This window comes from Pongo pygmaeus, chromosome 8, assembly GCF_028885625.2.
Source record: "Pongo pygmaeus isolate AG05252 chromosome 8, NHGRI_mPonPyg2-v2.0_pri, whole genome shotgun sequence".
NCBI lineage: Eukaryota > Metazoa > Chordata > Mammalia > Primates > Hominidae > Pongo > Pongo pygmaeus.
The window spans coordinates 122,047,883-122,072,795 of record NC_072381.2 but is presented as its reverse complement, the minus strand read 5'-3'; the positions used below and the strand labels follow the sequence as shown (position 1 = coordinate 122,072,795).

General features: G+C 48.5%; 2 protein-coding genes and 1 long non-coding RNA gene across 9 annotated transcripts in view; 2 read left to right on the top strand and 1 right to left on the bottom strand.

The window, feature by feature from the left end:
• HSPA12A (heat shock protein family A (Hsp70) member 12A) overlaps nucleotides 1–17,196 on the top strand; it is a 180,022-nt gene extending 162,826 nt beyond the window's left edge. For all 3 annotated transcript variants that reach the window (XM_054435900.2, XM_054435901.2, XM_054435902.2), the window contains 6 exons: nucleotides 2,039–2,210; nucleotides 6,526–6,612; nucleotides 7,146–7,250; nucleotides 8,638–8,896; nucleotides 11,889–11,992; nucleotides 12,975–17,196. In XM_054435900.2, the coding sequence (XP_054291875.1) occupies nucleotides 2,039–2,210; nucleotides 6,526–6,612; nucleotides 7,146–7,250; nucleotides 8,638–8,896; nucleotides 11,889–11,992; nucleotides 12,975–13,612 (1,365 nt within the window). In that variant the 3' untranslated portion in view covers nucleotides 13,613–17,196. The remainder of the gene's footprint in view (nucleotides 1–2,038; nucleotides 2,211–6,525; nucleotides 6,613–7,145; nucleotides 7,251–8,637; nucleotides 8,897–11,888; nucleotides 11,993–12,974) is intronic.
• A 102-nt stretch (nucleotides 17,197–17,298) lies between these two features.
• LOC129006348 (uncharacterized) lies at nucleotides 17,299–18,346 on the bottom strand. Its single transcript, XR_008491974.2, has 3 exons — nucleotides 18,123–18,346; nucleotides 17,916–17,982; nucleotides 17,299–17,629 (listed from the first exon to the last, which is right to left on the bottom strand). It is a non-coding gene; the product is annotated as an uncharacterized LOC129006348 (long non-coding RNA).
• Nucleotides 18,270–24,564, top strand: SPMIP5 (sperm microtubule inner protein 5). 5 transcript variants are annotated; one of them, XM_054435912.2, is made up of 7 exons: nucleotides 18,394–18,474; nucleotides 19,158–19,746; nucleotides 20,069–20,134; nucleotides 22,540–22,758; nucleotides 23,406–23,592; nucleotides 24,083–24,180; nucleotides 24,303–24,564. In XM_054435912.2, exons 2-7 carry the CDS (start codon nucleotides 19,635–19,637, stop codon nucleotides 24,446–24,448), a joined length of 828 nt encoding a protein of 275 aa, XP_054291887.1. In that variant the 5' UTR covers nucleotides 18,394–18,474; nucleotides 19,158–19,634; the 3' UTR covers nucleotides 24,449–24,564. The 5 variants fall into 5 exon arrangements, with proteins under 5 accessions (XP_054291892.1, XP_054291887.1, XP_054291891.1 ...); XM_054435911.2 differs by having other exon boundaries at nucleotides 18,407–18,474; nucleotides 19,528–19,746; XM_054435917.2 differs by lacking the exons at nucleotides 18,394–18,474; nucleotides 19,158–19,746 and adding an exon at nucleotides 18,270–18,320.
• The last annotated feature ends 349 nt before the right edge of the window (nucleotides 24,565–24,913 follow it).

Here is a 24,913-nt window from a genome sequence, read left to right as displayed (position 1 = left end):
GCATTGATGCTGCCCAGGTGGTTGGCCATAGGTGAGGGTACTAGGTGATGGGAAGAGGGTTTGCCACAGACAGTGCAGGACACGAGAGTGGTGGTTTTTGTATGGTTTTATAAAGTCAGCCTTCCAGATGTGGTTCTGCCATTTTGAGGCATTTGGTATTTACAGAGTGAAGATGTTCAGTCACCTGCCTGCTGGTAGTATCAGTTTTAGCGCTGAAAGTCTCACATCCCAGGAAATCCCTCTATCCTGGGCAAACTGGGACAGTGGGCCACCCTCCCTGTCTTTCTACATAAAGTGAAGGAGTTGATAAATAGCTCTGAAGGTCCTTTGCATTCTTTTTTTTTTTTTTTTTTTTTTTTTTTTGAGATGGAGTTTCACTCTTGTCTCCCAGGCTGGGGTACAGTGGCACCATCTCGGCTCACTGCAACCTCTGCTTCCCGAGTTCAAGCAATTCTCCTGCCTCAGCCTCCCGAGTAGCTGGGATTACAGGCGCTGCCCCCACCATGCCCAGCTATTTTTTTTTTTTTTTTTTTTTTTTTTTTTTTAGTAGAGACGAGGTTTCACCATGCTGGCCATGCTGGTCTCGAACTCCTGACCTCAGGTGATCTGCCCACCTCAGCTTCCCAAAGTGCTGGGATTACCGGTGTGAGCCACCATGCCTGGCCACTTTGCATTCTTAATACCTGAAAATCCTCTTCCCTCCTTGCCCAGTAATTGGACCTCCCAAGCCCCCCTGCCCATGATGAGGCCGGCTTCGCCTGGTGAGAGGTTATTTGTGCGTGTGTGATATTAGGAGACCTTCTGAACCTGGTCTGCAAGAAGAATGCACTAAACCCCAGGGGTCTGGTATAGAACTCGAAGCCTTCCTCCCAGTAGGCATGGTATGAAGGCAGCATCCCAAGGTTCCTAAGAAACGGCAAAAAGTCAGCAGCACGGCAGTGGCAGGGATGAAGTGTGCTTCCATGGTCCGTCGGGCTGGCAACCGAGGACACCCGTGTGCCTGAATGGTTTCCAGAAGCAAGTGGGGCCTCCTGCTGCAGCTCAAGGCCATGAGAGGTGGGACCTGGTTAGAGGCCCAGCCAAGCTGTTTCTCTGAGCATCCTCAGAAGGGCTGTCCCAAGGCCTCTTAGGCTGGCTCTTCTGAAGGCCCACAGGAGTGGTCAGATGTCACAGAGCAGAAGCACTTCTGCCTACTACAGGCTAAGGCCCCAAATGTTTGCAGATGGAAGCCACACATGAGAACTTGGGGATCAGATTGTTAAAGGAATATTTATTACTATATGTGAGATATGTCTATAATAAAACTATTAAAGGGTGGAGGCTTTGAATAAGATACCTGCTTGCTGACTCAACTGCACTCTAGAAAATGAGGGACTATATGGGATTCCAGGAGGGGCTTCCTCCTAGAGCCACTGCTCATCTGTCACCCCCACTAGGCAAATCTCAAGAACCCTCCTAGCACTCTGGAGATAACAGGTTGGTTACCCAGATAGCGAAGTCAAATGCTTGTGTTGCTGAGACCCAGCCATGGTCTGTTTCCAAGGCCACCAAAGATAGGGGTTTGCTCCAATTTGGTCAGACCGTGTGGTATATTACAACTGAGAACAGATCACCTGTCTTCCACCCTGTGATGGTTTGGAAAGTTTTGGGGTGTCTGCAGCTCCATTTCTCCACCACTGGAGCATGGAAGCCCATGTGCCTCCTACAGTCCAGATTCCCCCTGCTCCTCCCCATGGTGCTGCTCAGCTCTGAGCCACGGAGGCCCCAAGAGCAAGAGGCCCCACAGCCAGAGCACCTGGTGTTTCCCCCAGGGTGCCTGTACATTTTCTTTGGCCACCCTGGGGTGTTTGGGTATCTGGCCTGGGGCCCAGTACTGAGGCACCCCGACATTATGCTCTGCAGAGGACTGTGTAGAGAATGTCCCACAGAGGCAGAGCATGAGTGCGCCCTGGTTAGGGATGTCAGCCCAGGCATGGGTGTCCTGGGAGCAGGCCAGCCCAGGAGGCCCTGTGTCCCAGCCTCTGTTTCTGTCTTCCAGGCAGGCCTGGCCTCCCCTGAGAACTCGGAGCAGCTCATCATTGCCTTGGAGCCTGAGGCAGCCTCCATCTACTGCCGAAAGCTGCGGCTACATCAGATGATTGAGCTGAGCAGCAAGGCAGCTGTCAATGGGTACAGCGGCAGTGACACAGTAGGAGCTGGGTTTACACAGGGTACCTCTGCTCTCTCTCTCCCCCTCCTGCTCTCCTTCCCTCCCAAGCCCTGGATGTCTCTCTCCCTCTGATGATTTTAAAGGCACTTAGTGCCATAATGAAGAATCAGGATACTCCAGGAGGAGGTGGGCTTTAAGCACCTCTCCGCTCAGCCCCCCTACCTGGCCCCTCCAAGGACCCCTATGAATGGAGGCATGGTTACCCTGGTTCATCACCCACCAAGTGCCTGGGGGCGGGGGGAGCTTCTCTCTAAGAATCTGAGGGTAGCCTGAGAGCGGTTCTTGGCCTGGCATTGTACTAGGCTCTTAATCTTTCTTGTGTATTAACAGATTCTTAATCTAATTCCATTGCCTGTTATTAATTCTCCATTAAGACTGTTGATTTATTGCTGACTCACTCATTGGGTCTGCTTCATGTGTGATGAGCTCATTATGTGTCTTCGCTGCGAGTTAAAAACGCAGATGAAACCGGCTGACTTTTCCTGACCTAGGTGATGCTTGCTTAGCTGTGGGAAGGAGCACCACCTTAGGGAGACTCAGGATGGGAATTTTAAAAAGCTTTTTCTCTTTAATAATTACCTGCATGCAAGTGGGTCATAGCCTTGGTCACAGAACTTGGTTCCCTGGTATCCAGGGCTCTGTGGGTGTGTCGAGGGCTATAGGGTTTGCAGACACACCCTGTCAGGGCCAAGGCACCAATGTGAGCATGGGCGCTAAGTGGGAGCACTGTGGGGGTGGCGCCGGGCACTGCAGCTCTGAGCTCTGTTCCCAGATGAGGGCTTTGAGGGCAGATATCCACCCGTCACCCATGCTCACCCCCATCTGCCACTAGAAGGCCCCAGGCCCGGGAGGAGGAGAGGGAAGAAGACATCAGTGAGGACCCTTGTTGAGTTGTCCCTGACACAAGCTTGTTCCCAACTTTTCTTTGGACCCCACACCCAAGGCCCGTCCCTGCACTTCCCAAGGCACCAGGCCAGGCTCACCCTGAGCCCATGTGTATTCCTGCCAAGACGGTCTCAGGCTGCCTCCTCCAGGCCTTCCCTCTTCCTCTTGACAGAAGCAACTGCCCCAGAGGCCCCCTGTCTGTAGTTCAATCCCCAGATTTAGGAATCTGGGAACCTTAGCCACAAAGCAGTGGCAAAGGACTCCCTTGTCACCAGGCTGCTGCCCTAGCCCACCAGGAGCTGTGTGCTCACGCCTTAGATCTGATTTACCCAGAATAAATGGAAACAGCTTCCCTTTAAGATGTGAGGCCTTGATTTGCCCCTTTCTACCAATGCTCGGCCTCCTCAAGGCTCACCGAGGCTAGCCTTATTGCTAACTAAATCAAATGCATTCACATTTTAAATACTCGGAGGTTTATTTAAATTTTAATCTTCATTGTTTTCACTGGAAAAAAGAGGAAAGACTAAGTTTATATCTTACATGCTGATTCTTCATGTTGTTCATAAACACAAATTCATGACCATTAGCTAATTCTAGAATAGCTGTTTTTAACTTTTTGTGAGTATAACACATTTTAGGGGGGAACATCTGTTTTTTGAAAGATTGCCTTCCCTGAGAGTTTTTGGTTTCTTTTCCCTTAATGTATCACATCTGCCCCCACACTGCTCTGTGTTCCTGCCCTGTGGCTTGTGGAATTTGCTGTCTGTGTGCTCAGAGGGTCTTCCTGGTTTTTGAAATCCTCAAATTGTTGGACACCGCCCCTCTGAAGGGCAGTGAGGCAGTGGGTTTGGTGACAGCCTCGCTTTACAATGAGAACATCTCTCCCAGGAGATGAGTGCTGCCTGGGGTGAGCCTGGCAGAGCACTTAACCAGGAGTACCTGAAATGCCTGGATGTTCCTCCGTGACTGAAGGCCAGTGGGTGCCACGGGGAGAAATGGAGCTGGTGCTCGGCCCCAGCATCGCAGGGTTTGCTCGCAAAGGATTGAATGGGATCGATAAAGGATACATTTTTCACAATCTGGGACTTAATTTGCCAAAAACTGGGCTAATTTTTGAGAGCTCAGTACATGTCGTATTAGCCTCACTTGGCTGTATTTTATGAATGCCATTTTTTTAACCATCTAGATGGCTTTAGAAAACCAAATGCCGGCTGGGCGCGGTGGCTCACACCTGTAATCCCAGCACTTTGGGAGGCCGAAGCGGGCAGATCACAAGGTCAGGAGATCAAGACCATCCTGGCTAACACAGTGAAACCCCGTCTCTACTAAAAATATAAAAAATTAGCTGGGCGTGGTGGCGGGTGCCTGTATTCCCAGCTACTTGGGAGGCTGAGGTAGGAGAATGGCATGAACCCAGGAGGCGGAGTCTCCAGTGAGCTGAGATCGCACCACTCCACTCCATCCAGCCTGGGGGACAGAGCAAGATTCCATCTAAAAGAAAAGAAAACCAAATGCCCATTACGAGGTCTGCAGCAGGCTCATCTGGAGCCGGTGCTGGGAACAGGAGAGAGGCCCCGAGTTTGGGGAGCCCTCCCAGGCCCACAGCAACTCTTTAATCAAGGGATGCCTCCCTCTCCACTCTAAACCAGGCCCTGGTTTAGAAGAACATGGAGCTGGCCTGGTGTTTGCAATTCTAATCCCCAGAGAAGAAGTTGTTTTGTAAACACTGTGTTCTTTGCTGAAAGAGGCCAGAGGGTCAAGGGTGCTTTATTGGATAACTCACAGTAGAAGAGTTTCTAGGACAATTCAAAATCAGCAGCACCAGCTTAGGGATTAAACAACAACAAAAAATTGGGAGGGGGCAAGGTTGTGGGATGGGGCAGCACAGCACAGACAGCGAAGCCTTCCCCTGTAACATCAGGGGCTGCCCTCCATCGCTCACAGTTATCATTTGCTGAGTACTGGGTCTCACACTAGGTGTGTTGCCTTCATTATCACCTACTGTGTGCTGGCTGAGGATACACTGGAGACTTAGTCCTTGTTCTGCCCATGAGGAATTTAAGCCAACTATTAATATCCCCATTTTATGGACAAGGAAACTGAGGCACAGAGGGTCAATTTGCCCAAACTCCCACCTTGGCGGTGCCTTGCCGCCCCCGCAGGTGCCCGTTCACAGCACCCTTCTCATCTCCAAACATTCCATTATTCTGCTCTTTCCAGCTTCCCTGTAAATTGTTAAATCTCAAAGGCACGAGGGCATAAGGTCTAAGGGTTAATTTCAGACTGCAAGAAAAGAATTGTGGGGCCGGGTGCGGTGGCTCACGCCTGTAATCCCAGCACTTTGGGAGGCCGAGGCGGGCGGATCACGAGGTCAGGAGATCGAGACCACGGTGAAACCCCATCTCTACTAAAAATACAAAAAAAAAAAAAAAAAAAAAATTAGCCGGGCGAGGTGGCGGGCGCCTGTAGTCCCAGCTACTCGGGAGGCTGAGGCAGGAGAATGGCGTGAACCCGGGAGGCGGAGGTTGCAGTGAGCCGAGATCGGACCACTGCACTCCAGCCTGGGAGATAGAGCGAGACTCCGTCTCAAAGCAAAAAAAAAAAAAAATTGTGGGAACTGCAAGCCCCTTAACCTTTCCTGACCTGATTTCTTTCTCCGAACATAGCGACAATGATTTGTGCCCTCTCATAGCCACACAGGCGTCTCCGCCACTCAGCACCTCAAGCCACAGCAGGAGCGGAGGTTGTCCCTGTGTTCATGGAAAAGGCAGCACAGGGGTTTGCCAGGCCCAGACGCGCCACCTTGTGGCCGCAATGCATATTGGCTTCAGCTGGGTCAGGAAATGGCCCCCAAGTCTATTTACCCAGGGTCCATGTTAGGAAAACATACCCCAAATTCCTTGCATCAGACAAAATTCCTTGACGTGGAATTGTTTAACTGAGCGCACTGCAGGCTGTTTGGCAGATAGCTTCCTCCCTGGGGCAGCAAAGCCGGGAAACTAGGCGATTTCATTAACCCGTTCTCCAAAAAATGTGACCAGGGTAGGTCTCATTTGAGAGTCTCGCTCTGTCACCCAAGTTGGAGTGCAGTGGCGCACATTTGACCACATTCTCTTCCCTCAGTTTTTTTCACGTGGAAAATGGGGATAATAATTCCACCTAATTCCAAGGGTTGTTGTGAGAATCTCATCAGGGTGGGCTTTTCAGCTGGGCACAGGCTAAGCCGAGGAATAGAGGAAGGCTGGTGGAAATCGCTTTCTCTGGGAAGAGCTGGCTTTGTGATTCCCGACATCGTATTGACTTATTTTGGTTAAATGTCACTAATGTTCCATCCCTAAATCTCCTCATGCTATTGCCTTCACTGACTGCAAATGATCTCTGCTTTTTCATGCTTTCTTACCCGTCATCATTTTCTTTCTGTCGGCCACTAGCTAAGGAACACATACGGCGTAATCGGCAGAGTCGGACCTTTTTGGTGGAGAATGTCATAGGAGAAATCTGGTCCGAGCTGGAGGAAGGTAGCGTCCTTCAATGTCCTTTGCTCTTGCTGGATTTTCCTGTGCTGCTCGCGAAAATCCATTCCCATTTGTCCCTTTTGCACTTTTGGAAAATGTTCAAACTCAGTGTGTTCTAAAGACCACTCATGCAGGGAGAGCTCTTTTGGGAGCTGTAATTTTGCATGTTGTAAAATCAGGTAGGGATTGGAACTGATCAGTTCCAGAGTAAATCTTATGTGAAACGCAGATGATTTTAGGGTACTCACTATGCACGTGGCAGGAAACTGCCCACTAAGTACATGCCAGGTATGCAGCAATGTGTGAATCTTAGATTCACTCACCTGGGTTCTCCATCATCCATGCCTAACCGTCCTCCTGGGCAGATTGCATTCTTTTTGGTCATGGTTAACTCCTGGAGCTGCTGATTAGCAAAACCATTGTGCTAATGAGAAGTTTTGAGGGCACTTAGCTGGGTCTACCTAGTCACCACCCACGAGCTTGTTTCAGATGGGGTTGGCAAACAGTCTGTGTAAAGATGGCTGTTTTTGTGCCAGGTGACAAGTATGTGGTTGTGGACAGTGGCGGTGGCACCGTAGACCTGACAGTCCATCAGATCCGGTTACCGGAGGGACACCTTAAGGAACTATATAAAGCAACAGGTGAGCCCCTGCAGGGCTAATTTTCTTATACCTGAGCCGTTTCCAGGCAGTTCTGTTTTCACTTGTTTCAGATAACTCTCAGTTTTATTCTCTTGAATACCACTAACATGTGGGATCGTAGGCGTTGGAGGATACTAATGTCTGCTTGAAATTGGAAAGCAAAATGCAATTAAACATTCTTTAAAACACAAACCACCACAACTTGGGTTTTGGCCTAAAGCGAGCCTGTTTCAGATCCTGGCCAAGGGCGTTGGTTTCTGAAAATTCTGAAAGGATGAGATTGCAACTTGATGTTGCCTATGACCGTGCTAAGGTGAACTTTCTAGGGAGGCCTCACCTTGTCTTGGATCAAGATTGCCAAACCACTGGCCAAGTGCGGTGGCTCACACCTGTAATCCCAGCACTTTGGGAGGCCAAGCAGGCAGATCACTTGAGGTCAGGAGTTGGAGACCGGCATGGCCAACATGATGAAACCCCATCTCTACTAAAAATACAAAAATTAGCTGGGCATGGTGGTGCACATCTGTAGCCCCAGCTACTCAGGTGGCTGAGGCAGGAGAATTGCTTGAACCCAGGAGGCAGAGGTTGCAGTGAGCAGAGATTGCGCCACTGCACTCCCACTTGGGTGACAGAGCGAGACTCTCAAAAAAAGATTGCCAAACCAAAGAACATGCTGTTTCCCTTTTGGGAGGTTGGAGGGGAAACGATATAATGAGTAATTAGAGGATCACACAGGGACTAGACCAGGCCTGCTGATTTTCCAGCCCCCGCCGTTGGATGTCTTGGATTGGAATACCATGATGGTCCTAGTTAGATAAAATTATTGATTTTTAAAAAAACGTAATTGATTTAAAATAGATTGTTGGCTGGGAGTGGTGGCTCATGCCTGTAATCCCAGAACTTTGAGAGGCCGAGGCAGGTGGATCACCTGAGGTCAGGAGTTTGAGACCAGCCTGGCCAACATGGCAAAATCCCATCTCTACTAAAAATACAGAAATTAGCCGGGCATGGTGGTGTGTGCCTGTATCCCAGCTACTCGGGAGGCTGAAGCAGGAGAATCGCTTCAACCCAGGAGGCGGAGGTTGCAGTGAGCCAAGATTGTGCCACTGCACTCCAGCCTGGGCAACAAGGGCGAAAACTCTGTCTCGAAAAAAAGGAAAAACAAAAATAAAATAATAAAGACTGTTGACAAGAGATTTCTGTAGGGAAAAGCTTCTCCACACGGAATGAGAAGCAGCGCAGGGTTCTGAAGTGTAAGTAAACACTTACAGCTGCCGTCCCATTGCTAAGTGGCTCAGAGATGAACAGGTGGGCCTGTTTCTCAGAGTCTGGATTGGGTTTCTAATGGTTTTTAACACCATGGCCTCCCTTTTTGTTCTCAACTCAGGCGGACCCTATGGATCCTTAGGAGTAGATTATGAATTCGAGAAACTTCTATATAAAATATTTGGAGAGGATTTTATTGAACAATTCAAAATCAAACGCCCTGCAGCCTGGGTTGACTTAATGATTGCATTTGAGTCTCGTAAAAGGGCGGCTGCCCCAGACAGAACTAACCCGCTGAACATCACCCTGCCCTTCTCCTTCATTGACTACTACAAGAAGTTCCGCGGGCACAGTGTGGAGCACGCCTTGCGGAAAAGCAAGTGAGTTGGGCTCATCACCTTGGGCTCTGGACATTCTAGCGGGTGGATCGTGCTGATGGGAGAGAGGAAGGAAGTGTGGACTTCGGGTTCCAATCCTACACACTGGCTGTATGACCTTGGGCAAGGGACTCAACTTCTCTTCCCTCAGTTTTTTTCACGTGGAAAATGGGGATGATAATTCCATGTAATTCCAAGGGTTGTTGTGAGAATGCAATGAATTCATACATGTTGGGTGCTTAGAACAATGCCTGGGACCTGGCAAGTATTATCTATGCGTTTGCTAAAAACAGAGGAACTATGAAAGCAGCGAAGTTTAGTTTTGGCCCCTGCTGTATCCCCAGTGTCTAGAAGAGAACCTGGTATGCAGTAGGTGCTCAATAAATATTCGTGGAATTAATCCAATGGGAGTATAGGTTTCTTGCTACTCTGAGTCCCTTGACTGATTTTGTGTCTCAGCTTGTTGCAAAATGAATATATATAGAAGATGGTTTAAAGCTGAATTTAAAAAAATAGATAAAAATAATAGATTTCTAATATTCTTAAACATTTTATATATATAATATCCATCATGAAATAATGACTACAGACAGATTTACCTATCTATCATATTTCATAATTACCTTTTTCTAATAATCCTTTTGTAAGGGAACATGTCAAACATTTATCCTGTAAAATACCCCACTGTCAAGCTTCAACAACTGTCAGTTCCTGGCTAGTCTACATCCAATTATTTTAAAGCAAATCTTAAAGAGATTAGCATCTCATCTATTTCAGTATGTCCCTCTAAAGGAGACAAGTTTTAAATCACAACCACAATACCATGATAACACTTAACAATTAATAATTCCTCAATATTATCAAATATCTAGTTAACATTAATATTTTTCCAGTCTCTTTTTTTTTTTTTTTTACTTTGTATCAACATCCAAATGAGGGCTCTACAAAGCAGCTATCTGATACACCCCTCGAGTCCCACGAATGTACAGGTTCCCCTCCTTGTTTTTCCTTCACAATTTATTAGATGGCAAAACTAGTAGTTTGTCCCTAGATTAGAGTTTCCTATAATCTAGGCTTTGCTTATCTCATGTCCATGGTGTTACACAGCAGGTGCTATCCCATGGCCTTTTTTTTTTTTTCTTTTTGCAAGTTGGCAGATTGACTTAGAGGTGTAATCAGATTTAAGTTTGAATCTTTGGCATATCTGCCTTATGGGTGGTGGTTCCTCCTACTGCATCCCATCAGGGGACACGAAATGTCTGCCCATTTCTCCTTTTGTGATATTAGCAGCCATTGATGATTATTGCCTGGTCCACTAATGCATTAGGGGTGGCCCCGTGGCCACCATCTTGGCCCATCACTCCTTCCTCATTTATTTAGCTAGAATACTCCCAGAGAGAGAAACCTGGCTCCTCAGTGGTTTGGTTGCCCTGAACTACAGCTCACTTAGGGAAGACAGGATAAATAGGTTGGTTTTCAACCTTCATTTATGAGTTAAAAAAAAAGAAAGAATCAATTTCCTAGTATCCGCCAAAGTGTCTAATGAATTTTTCCTTTTGTGAGGGCATGAGGGGGAGTATCATTAAGAATTTAAGGATTTAAGCATATTCGATGTATTTTAAACCATGGCAGTTCCATCCTTATTGACACCCACACTGTCCCATCTCGGCCAGTAGGAGCCTTCTCACATTGGCTCTGAGTCCCTTTGACATGACACTTGTGGTGGTTGACAGTGTCTTTGCCTTCTTGTATGTGAAGACAATCTTGACTCATCTTGTACATTCCCTACCCCAGGCCTGGAACTGGCCATTTCCCTAAGAAGCTCTGGTTCCTTTTAGTGGAAGTGAAAGCAGATTTCATGTCAGGTCTTCTTGCCCTTGGAGCAGGGCCAGTCTGGACCCTCTTACTGGGCTGATGTTCTCTGCCCCGTTGGTCCCCCACAGAGGGCACCTGTCCTCTGTGTGGAATCCCAAGACCTACCTGCACAGTTCTGGGGCCTGTCAACCCTCCCACTAGGTAACAGGCTGCAGCCAGCCATGGGGTCATTCCATACCACACCGCATTGTCCTTTGGCCTATGCCATGGAAAGGATTCCTTTCCAACACGTTCTAGATTCCTGCCCAGCATCTAGAACATGTTGCTGGGAAGCTGCTGGTGTGCGCTTTGCATCAGGGACAGAGGCGCCATTTGCTTGGCCTCTGAGAACAGGTGGGGCACGCCCTGTGGGTTTGGGGAATACACAGTCCCTGGCATTTGGTTACTGCCAGAAAGTTTCCAGAACGCTTTCACAGACATGGTATTTAACTTTTCATCTTTACAACAACCCCCGTGAAGGAGGTAAGGCAAGTGCAGTTATCCTTGACTTCCAGACATGGAGACCGGGCTTGAAGAAAATGGAGTCTAATCTGCCCAGAGTCCCAGAGCTCCGCAGTGGTGGTGGCCAGGCTAGAGCCCCATAATCCTGGATTCCTGTCCAGGGCTCTCTCTGCTCCACAATGCTGCTTCTGGACAGAGACCATGAGGGCCACCTAGTAGAATTAGGCTTACTCTGTCACCTGACAGGTGCCTGGAGGGCTGAGGACATGCACCTGAGCACACACATTTGTAGCCGTAAGTAGCAGTACAATAAACTCGCCAGGGAGCCTTTAACGCACTTGAATCCAAATATTGTTGGGTTCAAAGTGTGGTCCTGCAAAAGAGACAGTGAGCCCTTTATCTCCTTGTCTTTGCACTAGACTTTGCCCTCCACTATCCCAGGGGAAGGTCGGTCACAGCCAAACTTAAGATACAGAGAAGAGATTACGTCTTAGCTTTTGAGCTTCTAAGGGTCCAGGTCCTGGCACTTTAGGGTTTCCAAAGGTGCTTTTGACTTTCAACCCCCTTTCTGCCTGCTAAGATGTGACAGATGTTCTGCCAGGGCACATGTCTATGCAGATAAGCCTGGGTATCGTGTAGACCCTCACTGCCTGCTCTTCTCCATGCTATGCTCCTGCAGTGTGGATTTTGTGAAGTGGTCCTCGCAGGGGATGCTGCGGATGAGTCCAGATGCCATGAATGCCCTTTTTAAGCCGACCATCGACAGCATTATTGAGCATCTCCGTAAGTATCAGCCAGGGCTCGGACACTCGGCGAGGCAGAGCTGAGAAAGAGGACGGGCTTTTCCAGCATCACCAGCTGGTGCCTGTGGAGTCAGGTTGGCCTGGATCTGGGAGCCACAGGCAAGGGCCCTGCAGGACTGGGCAGGGCTTGGGCACGTATGGGAGAGGTTACTGGGCATAGGCTCTGGATCCCTCTCCTCGTACTGCAAAGCTGCTGAGAGCTTGTCTCACCCAAGCTTTCTGTTTGGCCTCAAAAGTCAGGGAGCTGGTAATGACAAAGAGGAAGAATTAAATAAACAAAACTTTAAAACAACAAAAAAGATCAGAGAGCTGGAAGCTCTGAGGCAATGTTACCTAAGAGTGGCAGGCCCTAGGAAATGCATATTCTTTGCTTTACTGGGACATGTTAGACATCCTCACCCTGCTAGGGGAGAAGGAACTGTTGTGTGAACCAAAGGAAGTTCTGCAAGATGGCAAATGGAATCTGGCTATGTCATTATCCTGCTACATTGGTGGCAGTACCCAGGGACACATAGCAAACTCACCGGTGACCTTTTTCAGTATCCCGTCCCCCGCCTACCAAATCAGACTCTCTAGGAGTGGAATGGGATTTTTATGAAAATCAGAGAATTCTATTTATAACAGTCTGCCTTGACTTACCCAACAGAACCACAGGTTTGGAGAGCTTTAGGAGTATTCATTTATGCAAACCAAATTCTACTTAAAATTATCACCATGTATCTGTTAAAATGCATTTCTACTTAGCAGCAGCTCTGGCTCTTATTCCGGAACATATTGGTGTGCAAACTCCCTTTCTTTAAAAGACCAGTTCTGCAAAGATTCTGTTCAAGGAGCTCAGAGTAAGTCTGCCCTCCCACTGGCCCAAGTGGCCTTGTCCGTTCCCCACAGATGCAGGCAGCCCAGTTCCCCCTTCCTTGCTGGCTTTTGGTGACAGGACATTCTCCCTGCCTCTTCCCTTCCAGGGGACCTGTTTCAGAAGCCCGAGGTGTCCACCGTCAAGTTCCTCTTTCTGGTGGGTGGCTTTGCTGAGGCGCCCCTCCTGCAGCAGGCGGTGCAGGCTGCTTTCGGGGACCAGTGCCGGATCATCATCCCCCAGGACGTGGGCCTCACCATCCTCAAGGGCGCCGTCCTCTTTGGCCTGGACCCCGCGGTCATCAAGGTGCGCCGGTCGCCGCTCACCTACGGGGTAGGCGTGCTGAACCGCTACGTGGAGGGCAAGCACCCGCCCGAGAAGCTGCTGGTGAAGGATGGCACTCGGTGGTGCACCGACGTCTTCGACAAGTTCATCTCTGCCGACCAGTCTGTGGCTCTGGGTGAGCTGGTCAAGCGTAGCTACACCCCGGCCAAGCCCTCCCAGCTGGTCATTGTCATCAACATCTACAGCTCTGAGCACGACGACGTCAGCTTCATCACTGATCCCGGGGTGAAGAAGTGTGGCACGCTCCGCCTGGATCTCACGGGGACCAGTGGCACCGCGGTGCCTGCCCGGAGGGAGATCCAGACCCTTATGCAGTTCGGGGACACCGAGATCAAAGCCACAGCCATTGATATAGCCACTTCAAAGAGTGTCAAAGTTGGGATCGACTTCTTAAATTACTAACCCTCCCGCCCCGCTGCCTGCCCCCTTGGACTCAACTTATCCGCATCTGCTGACCTCAACCTTGACTGTTCTTTCCCTAACCTTGACCCTCACCATTGCCCATGTGAATTTCAGCAGGGAAGATGAGAACAATCAGGGCTAGAAATAATTAGTGACTTTTGAGGGCACACTGGAGTCAGAAAAACAGAAATTAAGATTAAGGTTGAGGCATAGAAAAGTAAAGGATCCCGGAGGAGCAGCTAGTTTTCATAGGTACAAAAGTGGTGAAACGGCCACGGAGAAGGGAATCAGTACATTTCTGCAGCAGTGGTTGCGCTGCTTTGAACAGATCTCCGTTATGTAGAATTTAGCATGCCCTATTGCTGTCTTTCTAGATTTAAAATGAGATCTTTGAACCAGGAGGAGATCTTCATCTGAGACTTTTCTTTCTAAATTTTTTGGATGGCCATCAATATAAAATGCCACCCATCTCCAGTTAATTTCTTTTCATCATCATGTGATTAAAAGTGGTGATTCAGTGGGAACTGGGAATGTTTTTAGCTGGTGGTAGAAGGCTGCCTACACTGGGCACTGTTTTAGATTCTCATATAATTTAAATAGTAAGGAGGCTCAGGGAAGAATAACCATAGCCTTGGGTAATCCACTAGGGCTTTTGCGAGTAGGAGAGCTGATAACTCACATTCTTAGCAGGTGAAAACTTGCCATGATGGAAATAGATAGTGAAGAGTTACTGACGTATCCCAAATTATATGCTGTGATATAAATTCCCAGCATGCCCAGCCCTGATTTCTGAGTTCATAAGTAATTCTAGTGAACCTTAGTAGGAATTCTGGGTAAGAAAATGAGGTTGCCATTGGTCTTGTTTGCATCACCAAGACCAGACATCCAGAAGAGCCCCTCACCTTGAAAAGCAGACAGATTTTAAATTAACCCCCTCCTTCCCACTCACCTTCATCTCCCTAAGAGTTTTGGCCATTTAATTCCACATTTTGAAAGGAATACATTGGTGAAATTTGGGAAGATAATCTGTGCTATGCAATGTTTCATTAAAATCTTCAGTTTTTCAAGTCTCTCTAAAAATAATTTGTAGATCTATACTTGATATATTAAGTCAGTTTTTTTTCACCGTAGGCCTGTGGCTCACCTGCATCAGAATTGCCTAGGTGTGTGTTCAAAACAGGTTCCTGGATCCGGGCCCTTTTTAACTGAGGCCGACTCTTGGAGAGCGGCACCAGAATCTGCCTTTGTAGTGTACACCGCATTGTGGTTCAACTGAAATTTGAGAAATACTAACCTGAGATTTTGTGGAAGTTCACACACAGACCACAGCCCGCACTCTGTAGGTGTCCCCTTTGGGCTCCCTTAGGAAGAGGGCTTCCATGTGAAGGTGACCTCATACCTTGCCCTCTTGGTCAATGGGATTGGGGCTCCACCTGGCTTGAAGATGGCACTTTTAACCCTCACAGGAAGGGCCAGGGGAGGAAAAAATGGCAAGAAAGTGACACCAAGAACGGAGCTGACTGAGGAACCAACTGGAGGGTCTTCACTCTCTCCTTCCCCACTGTACAAAACCAGTTTTCGGCAACATTCAGGAGCCAAACGAGGAAAAAGAATCAAGAATCTGACTCACAGCCCATCTGATCTGTTCAAAGCTGTCTTTTCCACCTGCTGAAATTCATTAAATCAATGGAGGCATGCATAATGAATGGAGAATGAGTGAACTTCCAATGCAACTTGGATTCACAAACCCATTATCATAGCCAATATGCAGATTTTAAACAGCATTTCACATTTCATTTGACCACGTCTTCTTTTTCACATCGCCTGCCGCAGAATTCCCTACTAGAATGTGAAACAACGAACAAACCACAGAACTAGAGAGTGCTGGTTAGTCACGTAACTTAGTAGCGGGATTGTGTATCCAGGCACAAAGGTGTCTTTGCTAATGTTCTCTTGCTACCTGCCCTGCTTCAAACACCAAATGGTATGGGTCTTTCTTTGTTGCCAGCCATATTCTACAAATAAGACTTTTCAATATAGTTATGAGTAATATAATTTTATGTACATATAATGTTAGAATATTGTACAGAATCTTTGTTTCTACGATGCGCTTTTCTTGTTTCAAAAAGAGGAAAATGCTTGATTTTTGTTGATGATACTTTTGTTACTGTCCTTAATTTTCCATAGTTTGGTTTCTTAATTGTGCTCACTAAGCATCAATTTGTGCTGATGCCAAGCTATGGACTATGTACGCAAGACCGAGCAATAGACAGAGGTGCCTAGGGTCAGAACACACTGAACACACATGGACCGCCTGGATCAGGAGCCTCATCAGACTCTTCTCCTTGCACATCCTTCCCAAACAGTCACAGATTCCATTGAAAGGAGCAGATTCTATCAGTTCTTCTATGCAGACTTTAAGAGCTGAACGTTCTGGTTCTGGAAGCCATGTGACTGTGCAGAGCAACCTAAGAAACCCTTTGCGTCCTGAGGGGTCGTTGACCTCTCCTTCTGGGTCAGAGCAGTCACTCTGAGGGCAAAGCATGGTCCACTGTGTATGATGTTTTCAGGATGCTAGGGTCAAAGAAAGAAACCAAGTGGTACATAAGCCCAGCTTTTCTGCTGGGCTAAGTGTAAGTGTGAGTAACATGGTCAAGCCCCTCTTTTTTGGGCTAATATAAAGCCTTTCCTGCCTTGCATTAATGCTATCTCCCTGTGTACTGTTTCTCTTAAATGAGCAGATAGAAATCTGCAGCGTTGGCAGATAGGTGATGGAGAGGATGATAATTTTATCTTCTGGCCACAGAGCTGCAGCCCCAGTTGTCAAAGTCCTTAAACGAAACCCCCAAATCCATCCCTCCTTCCCTACCCCCACTGGAATATTCTAGAATAAGAGCACTGGATAAGTACACTCGAACACATTTTTCTAACCTTAGAAAGTATCTACAAAGCCTGTTGTCTTGACCCATTACTCAATTGTCCCCAGCATATTATCTGATATTCACGTTTCTTGGAAGCAGAATCATCAAGGCTTTCCTTTGTAACTGCCCTTTCCGTACACAGCAGGCATGAATAAATGCTGAGTAACAGACAAGTTACAGACAGGAGAGGAAAGAGGAGGAACCGTACAACTGTTTTTGCAAAATGATGGCTGAGTCCAGATTATAGAGGTTGCCTTACCCTTAGAATGTTATTTAGACCAAGTTTAGCTTTTAGAGTCCAGGTCTGGTTAATTGCCAGGATAGCAAAGAATCGCATGCACCAATGTAAACAGGAGTCAAAACGCATTATTAGTCAAAGATCGAATTTCACATTGTAGAGATGTATAGCTGTGATTAAGCTGCATATGTATGCTGGGAAACGGCTTAAGTGGATGGCTAGTATAAACGTTGGCCATAATGTCACACCTCTCATCTGCTTGAAATATGGACCAGTATTCTAAAATATCAGCTATTGGGGTCTCATTCACTACAAGATAAATTCAAACTTCACAGAACTTTACAGCAGTTCACCACCAGACAGGATTGTGTCTGCAAACTCTCTTGTCTTCACAGACGCCTAATAAAGCAAAACTCTGAATCTCATGTGGCCCAGAATTTTTTTCCCCCATCCTGGGTTTGCAAACTGCATGATGGACACATCAGTACTGATCTCCCTGTCTACCCCATCTCAGGTGGTGGAGAGAGTTTCAGTTTTTTCCAGGTGCTGTAAGTTTTATTAAGCTATTCTAACAAGACTAGGCCCTCTGTTTGCTGGGAACCAAGGTCCCATTGATGTGCACAGAGCCCCTTTTCTCTGGAAGAAAGTGGCCTAGCCAGACGGAGGGCAGGTAAGCAGAGTGACCACTGCCAATGCCACTGCACCCCAGTGTAAGTCATTAAAACACGCAGAAGGCCTGGCCGGGATCTTGCCCCTGGGCATCCCAGCCGTCACGTGAAACTGGCTGTGTCCAGAGCCTACACCTGAGTCGCCCTCCACAGTTGGCTCTGAAAGCTTCCTGATGGCCCGAGGTATGTTCTAAATGGGGTGATAAAAGAGAGGTATAAATGGTGGTCGGCTCCACCAGCCTTCATTTGCAGTTCAATTTTCAGAAAAGTAGAGGTAGGGAAGGCCGGGAGGTGCAGCAAACAAGCGCGTCCTGGAAGTACCGCAGCTTCACCGTCATTTTCTGTGAAGGGAGCAGCCAGCACATGCCCGCCCCCACAAAATCTGGTTCATAGGGCGGACATCTTGGTGGGTTTCAATCCAATGAGAGGAAGTCTGGGTGTCCCCCCAAGGGTGATTAGAAAGAAGGATGACTCACCTTCCCCAGGTGGACAGCCACTCCTCTCTGCCTTCACCTGTCTCGGCCATCTGAAAATCTGCCCCTCCTAACAGGAGACAGTGAGGGAGGGGCTGCCCGGCCCAGGAAGCTCCTGTATTGGAGGCGCCAGGGCCCCCAGGCCTCGCCTCCTCCCGCCCACTGCCGGCCCCGCCCCTTGTTCCCGCCCACCCGCTTCCCCGGCCAGACCTGCAGGCCCAGGCGCCGCAGTGTCTACACCCGCAAAAACGCCCGCTTTGACCTAGAGCCCTCCGCATATCCTTCCCCTGGCTGGGGCAGCCAAGGCGTGGAGGACAGCTCCGAGGCCAGATGTTTACTGCGCAGATGCCCGACTTTACACCAGGGTCCGGGCTGTGCCGGGCGCTGGGGGAAGCGCCCACCTTCCAGGTGGGACCCCGGGAAGAGTGGGGGAGGGGCAGGTTGGCGGCGGTGGGGCCTTTGTGCTCCACGGGGTGAGCGCACAAAGGCCTGGTGGAAGGCAGGGATCCTGGGCGGCCGGGCAGAGGCCAAGTGGGCACCGGATAGCGCCAGCCCCGCCCAGGTGAGCGCTGAGGTGGGATTGGAAGAGGATGGCTAGGAGCGGTCCTGCTGGTACTTTCTACCCACTCCTAGCCCCCCTTCTCAGGACACCCTGCCCACCTCCTCCAGGCAGGCTTATACCCCAGCTGATGCTTTTGGGCAACATATCCTGTCCCTGAGAGTTTAGAGGTCATCTGTTCACACCCCCTTTCACTCTGGAACCCTGAAACCAGTTACCTAACCTCTCTGTGCCTTATTTTTCACATTTATAAAATGGGGGTTCCAACAGGAACTCATTCTTAGGGAAGCTGTGGGGATTAAAGGAGAATGCGGTTCTGCTGCAACCACATGGGCATGGCCAGTGTTCCCTGTCTGTTGCCTTTTTAAATTGGGGAATGGGTGTAATATAGCATTTATATCATGGGGCTGTTGAGAGGATTAAACAAGCGTGGAAAGCTTTCAGAAAAGTAAGCAGGTGGTCAGTATGGGTGGGACACGGTCTCACAGCCAGGGCTGTCTGACTCCAGGCCCAGTGCTTCCTCCCAGGAGCCGGGTACGTGATGCCAGGGGTTAGACCGGCCTAGACGTGGCACAGTCCTCACTGCTGTCAGCCTGGCGGGGGCTGAACTGTCTTAACAATCCCCATCATTGCTGACTAAGCCATGACTGTGGCCATCCCCTCCACCCTGAATTCTCTTCTTCCAGCCTCGAAGGCATTTCTTTAAAGAGATGAACTGGCTCAGCAGGGCAGGACTTGGCAAGGCCTCAGCCCACCTGGGGGGAATGACCGGCGATGCCCAAAGAGGGAAGATGTCTTATTGCAGAAACAGCATCCACATAGACATGTTTCAGTGGAGCCCCCTGAAGCAGAGGGTGGCCTCTGCTTATCCTCCTTGGACTCCATGTCTGCCTTTTGGGACTTCCTGATTCCTTCAAGCCAGAACTTCTTCTCCCTTGTGCCTGTGTGTGTGTGTGTGTGTGTGTGTGTGTGTGTGTGTGTATGTGTGTGCGGGTGGGGGGAGGCTCCTGAGCATTGCAGGATGTTCAGTAGCATCCCATCCTCAACTTCTGACAGCCAAATATGCCTCTGGACATTGCCAGATGTTCCAGGGGTGATGGTGGGGGCTGGCAAACATCACCACTGCAACCTGATTTCACCTGGATCAAGAAGGGGATCTGGGGATGTGCGGGCCTCATCTCTCTCCTCCCCTGAGGCTCATGAACCTAACACAGGGGCTTCTGGGCTTGCTCAGAAGCTTTGCATTTCCAGCCTCTATCATGTTTCACGGCCATAGTGAGTACAGTCTACAATTGTTGGATGGCTGGAGGTTGGATGGAGGGGAGGGTGCTTCCAGGGAGAGGAGACCCTGGTAGGTGTGATCTACACAGTTATCCAAGTTAACATAAAAGGTGATGGGCCCTTGGTAATAGGTCATTGGTTTATGACTGAAGCCAGCTGTGTCGCTGGCTTTGGGTAAGATGGTGGTGCTGCCTCTCAGCCCCAACCCCTGGCAGTCATTCTTCCACTCCCAAGAGCTTGTGCACACTCAACAGTAATTACTTAAGGCAGTGACTTTTGATGAGACCATTTCATTCCCTCTTCCCTCCACTAACAGAGAGCGAAATCATGGAGCCTTCCAAGACCTTCATGAGAAACCTGCCAATCACACCAGGCTACAGCGGTAAGTGTGGATGTTCCCTGCAGCTGTGCCTGGCAGGGGAACCCGGGTCCTGGTCTCTGTCCCTGCCTTGACCCACTGTGTCTGTGCAGCCAACTGGATCAGTCTAGGCGCTCTAGCTTTTGAGACATGCATTGAGAGCATTCCATCGCTGAAGATGGCTGATGGCTGGGTTCTGAGAGGCAGAACTTAGACCACATGTCCCAGAACACGGCCTGGTATACAGAGGAAGCACTTAATGCCTGTTGAATGAATTTGGACCAGGATAGACACAATGTGATGAGGATAGACACACAAATAAGTAGAGGCCCTGTCCTCCCCAGGTTGGTTTTCTCAAGTCCTCCACAAAGGTTATTCTTGTGCTCCTATCCTTTCCTGCATCCCCTAAAGGAAGGCTGGCCAACTGCCCTGGTCTACCTGGGACTGCCTTTGTCCTGGGACTGCCTGGGACTTTCCTTAACACTGAAAATCTTGCATTTGGGAAACTCCTCAGTCCTTGGCAAACCAGGACAATTGGTTGCCCTACCTAGAGGCTATTCCTCCTCAGGCTTCTGGGCTACTGAGAACTTACTAAGTCACATCCCTGTGGGTGACAAACCCACTGGTCCCCACAGACCCTTGGCTCTCCCATACAGCTGTTCTCAGGAGGAGTAGTACTTGGGCGATATCCAAGGTTGCCCAGCCTCACCCTGGTCCTAATGGCTGGTTGAGAATAGACTTTGGGTTCTAACAAGCTGAGGTTCGAATCTCTGTTTGGTCACCGTAGATGAGACTGTAAGTAACTTGCCTCTCTGTGGTAAGTACAACATTCTATAAAATGGATGTATTCATTTTCTAGGACCACTGCAACAAATTACCACAAACTATGTGGTTTAAAGCAATGGAAATGCATTCCCTCACAGTTCTGAGGCCAGACGTCTGAATTCGAGGTGCCCGCAGGGCCATGCTCTTTCTGAAGGCGCTAGGGAAGGATCCCACCTTTGCTTCTTCCAGCTGCTGGTGGCCCCAGTGTTCTTGGCTTGTGGCTGCATCTCTCCAGTCACTCTCTTCATTCTCACATGGCATTTCCCCCTTTGTCTCTGTGTCTCAAGTCTCCCTCTTCTTTCCTCTAGAAGGACATCAGTCATCAGATTTAGGACCCACCCTAAATCTGGGATGATCTCATTTTTAGGCCCTTAACTTAATTACATCTGAGAAGTCCCTATTTGTAGATAAAAGCACATTCACAGTTACCAGGGGTTAGGACTTGGATATATCTATTTGGAGGATACAGTTCAACCCACTACATGGGATACCATAAGATTGTTGTGAGGATTAAAGGAGCCAGCATACATAACCTATTTTAAATGTCTTGGTCCTTAGCGAGACTCGATAAAGGTAGTTCGTATGCTTATGTGTGTGCATATATGCACTAATATAAAACCTAGGCAGACCAAAGTTGGCCCTGATGGCAGGGAAACCACTGTGGCAAAGCCCCTAGGGTCTTCATAATATTAGGATATCTTTTAATCATCCAAGGGGTGGGGAGTCTGGGCGATGGATGGAAGGCTTCCAACACTGTCAAGATTAGTTTAGTAATTAGATTCTTCCAGAGGGGGTTATTGTAGGGCTCAAGGGATGAGGATTGCTACTTTCAACTCTGAAGCCAGGTTTTGTTTTCCTGGAGACCATGGCAAAAATGTTGGGTTTCCATGAGGAGAGAGATTTATTTATTTATTTTGCACTTTAAAACCAAGTTCTTAACCAGTTTTCCTCATTTGTTCTTCAAAAAAAAAAATATGATTTTATTGTGACAATATTATAGTACTTAGGATTCAGCCTCCAGTTTAAGTAAATAGTTGTGTTTTACCCATACTAATTGTAATGATTATATGTTACTTGGTGGGAAATGGTGAAAAATTGTGCTAGGGGTGGGTCTTGCAGATAATGAATTTACCTTTTTGTGTAATAGGGCTCTGCTTTTAATAAGCCTGCAATTTCCTGATGGTCCGGCAAGAAAGATCCCAAATTGCATTTGGGAAGTGTCGAGGAAAATAAGCTTTCTCTCTAAAAAGATGAATAATTTCAATTACTCCTTAGACTATCATTTTGGCCCATTAAATGCTTTCCCCATTTTCCGTCAGGCTGACATCAGGGGCTCTGCTATTCAAAGAGTATTACTGTCATCGCCTTTGTTGAAATGGGCCTTCCCTCCCCAGCTCCAAGGTCATTTTTTGTGGCCTTGGGAGGGCCCAGCCGCAGTGGAAACAACAGCACTGCTTGTATTAATGGCCTTTGGAAAAACGTAGTGTTGTTGGCTGAGGAAGAAATGCCAAAGGGTGGGCTGAAATGCTGGGGAGTTTAGGCGGGCTCTGAATTCCTTGCTGGCCAGTCTTGCTGAATGCTGTGATTCCATTCGGCTCTTGCAGGCTTCGTGCCGTTCCTTAGCTGCCAAGGAACATCCAGGGAGGATGACATGAACCACTGTGTGAAAACCTTCCAGGAGAAAACACAGCGCTATAAAGACCAGCTGCGGGAATTTTGCTACGCAGTGGCCACTGCCCCGAAACTGAAGCCTGTCAACTCCGAGGAGACGGTCCTGCGGGCCCTGCATCAGTACAGTCGGCAGTACCACCCCCTGATCCTGGGTAGCAGCGCCCTGAAACCATTTCCCCTCATCCCTGGTCACCCGTGCAGATTCTCATAGGCCAGCTGAGCTGCCCTAGAGCACCCAGAATCCCGCACAGTTCCAAATTCCAGGGGTCAGCGCCAAATGCAAAGGCTCCATTTCTTAAAATGAGAAAGATACATTTCTTTTTCCTTTTTTTCTTTTTCTTTTTTTTTTGGAGACAGAGTCTCATGCTGTTGCCCAGGCTAGAGTGCAGTGGTGCAATCTTGGCTCACTGCAACCTCTGCCTCCTGGGTTCAAGCGATTCTCCTGCCTCAGCGTCAGCCAAGTAGCTGGGACTACAGGTGCATGCCACCATGCCCGGCTGATTTTTGTATTTTTAGTAGAGATGGGGTTTCACCATGTTGCCAAGGGTGGTCTCGAATTCCTGACCTCAGGTGATCTGCCCGCCTCGGCCTCCCAAAGTGCTGGGATTACAGGCATGAGCCACAGAGGCTGGCCAGAAAGAAACATTTCTAGGGGAGGAAACAGTCCTGGTTAGGGAAGAGGGTGCTGGTCTGAGAACTAGGAGACCCTAGGCAAGTCACAAGTTTTCAGGCCTCAGCTTCTGGATCAGTGGAAAACATTTTTTAGTTGCTTTCTCTGTGCCATGGTGTCTTTTTACAGAATGCAAATATGTAAAGAAACCTCTCCAGGAGCCCCCAATCCCTGGCTGGGCAGGCTACCTGCCGAGAGCCAAGGTCACTGAATTTGGCTGTGGCACAAGATACACTGTCATGGCCAAAAACTGCTACAAGGACTTCCTGGAGATCACGGAGAGGGCCAAGAAAGCACATCTGAAACCATATGAAGAGTGAGTCTGGCTTGGGTCCGTACCCCAGGCACAAATCAAAGGGAGAAGTGCAAACCCGGGACGGGGGCTTACCAGATGTCCCCATCCCAGCACTAGGACTATTTGTGTGTGATTTGTCTTAGAAAAGGTGCCTCATTTGTAGTTTCAGGGCTTCCCCAGTAGGCAGGTGCCCTCTGCTCCCGACCTGTGCTCAGCATTCCCCAGCAGCTCTACCTGTGGTCTTTGCTGGTTTCCAGGGAGGGGATGGGAGTAAAAACCAGCAGGGCTACCATCCTGGCAGTGGCTTAAGGCCCAAGGGTGCTGAGTGGCCTCAGCTTTCTCTTCTGCGAAATGAGGAGGATGATCTTTACCTTTAGAATAAATTGTAAGGAAATAACATACCATGTTCATATATTTACTCTTACATTTATGTATTGTATTTTATTCTATTTATTATTATTCTATTCTTAATAAAAGGTCCATAACTTTGTGACTTCTGTTCTTGTTTTAGAATATACGGAGTTAGCTCCACAAAAACTTCTGCTCTGTCTCCAAAAGTTTTGCAGCATGAAGAGCTGCTGCCAAAATATCCTGATTTTTCTATTCCAGGTGAGGAGGACTGTCTCTTTCCTTCCTACTACCGTTTTAAAAACGGGATGAAATGTTTGCAGTGGCCTTTCTGCTTAGCTGGGCCAGCTCCCTGCAACTTACATGGATGGTTTCTCTCCTAGATGGAAGCTGCCCTGCCCTTGGAAGGCCCCTGAGAGAGGACCCCAAAACTCCGCTGACATGTGGCTGTGCTCAGAGGCCAAGTATACCATGCAGTGGGAAGATTTATCTAGAGCCACTGTCCTCCGCAAAGTATGCAGAAGGCTAGAAGCGCAGAGTCTCCCAAGGAGGTGAACTTTAAGTGGGGCTTCCAAAACCTGCCGTTCTCATGTTGGAATTACGCCCAGTGAGCAATAAAGAAACTTAATAACAAGAATTTTTTAACTGCCGCCTGCATCCTGAGTGGTTGACAGTTGCATGTCATTAATGATAAAGACATTTTTTTGTCACGTGGGGAACAAACAGGCTGCTTCTCCGCATGCTGAAGTTTCTTGTGCGGGGTTTTCTCCAGGTTATGTTGACCATGAGCTAGGGTTCCTAACCCCCGAGGTAACACTGCAGCCAGGCCAGGATCTTCACTGAAGACCTAGCCCAACCCTCTAACCAAACAGTCGCTGGGTCCTGGCATGTTCCTGACAGTGGCGCAGACACCACGCCCACCCCAGCCCTGGTTTTTCAGAATCCCAGTCCCCAGGAGGGTCCAGTTGGCAGATACCAGCTATATTGGTGTGAT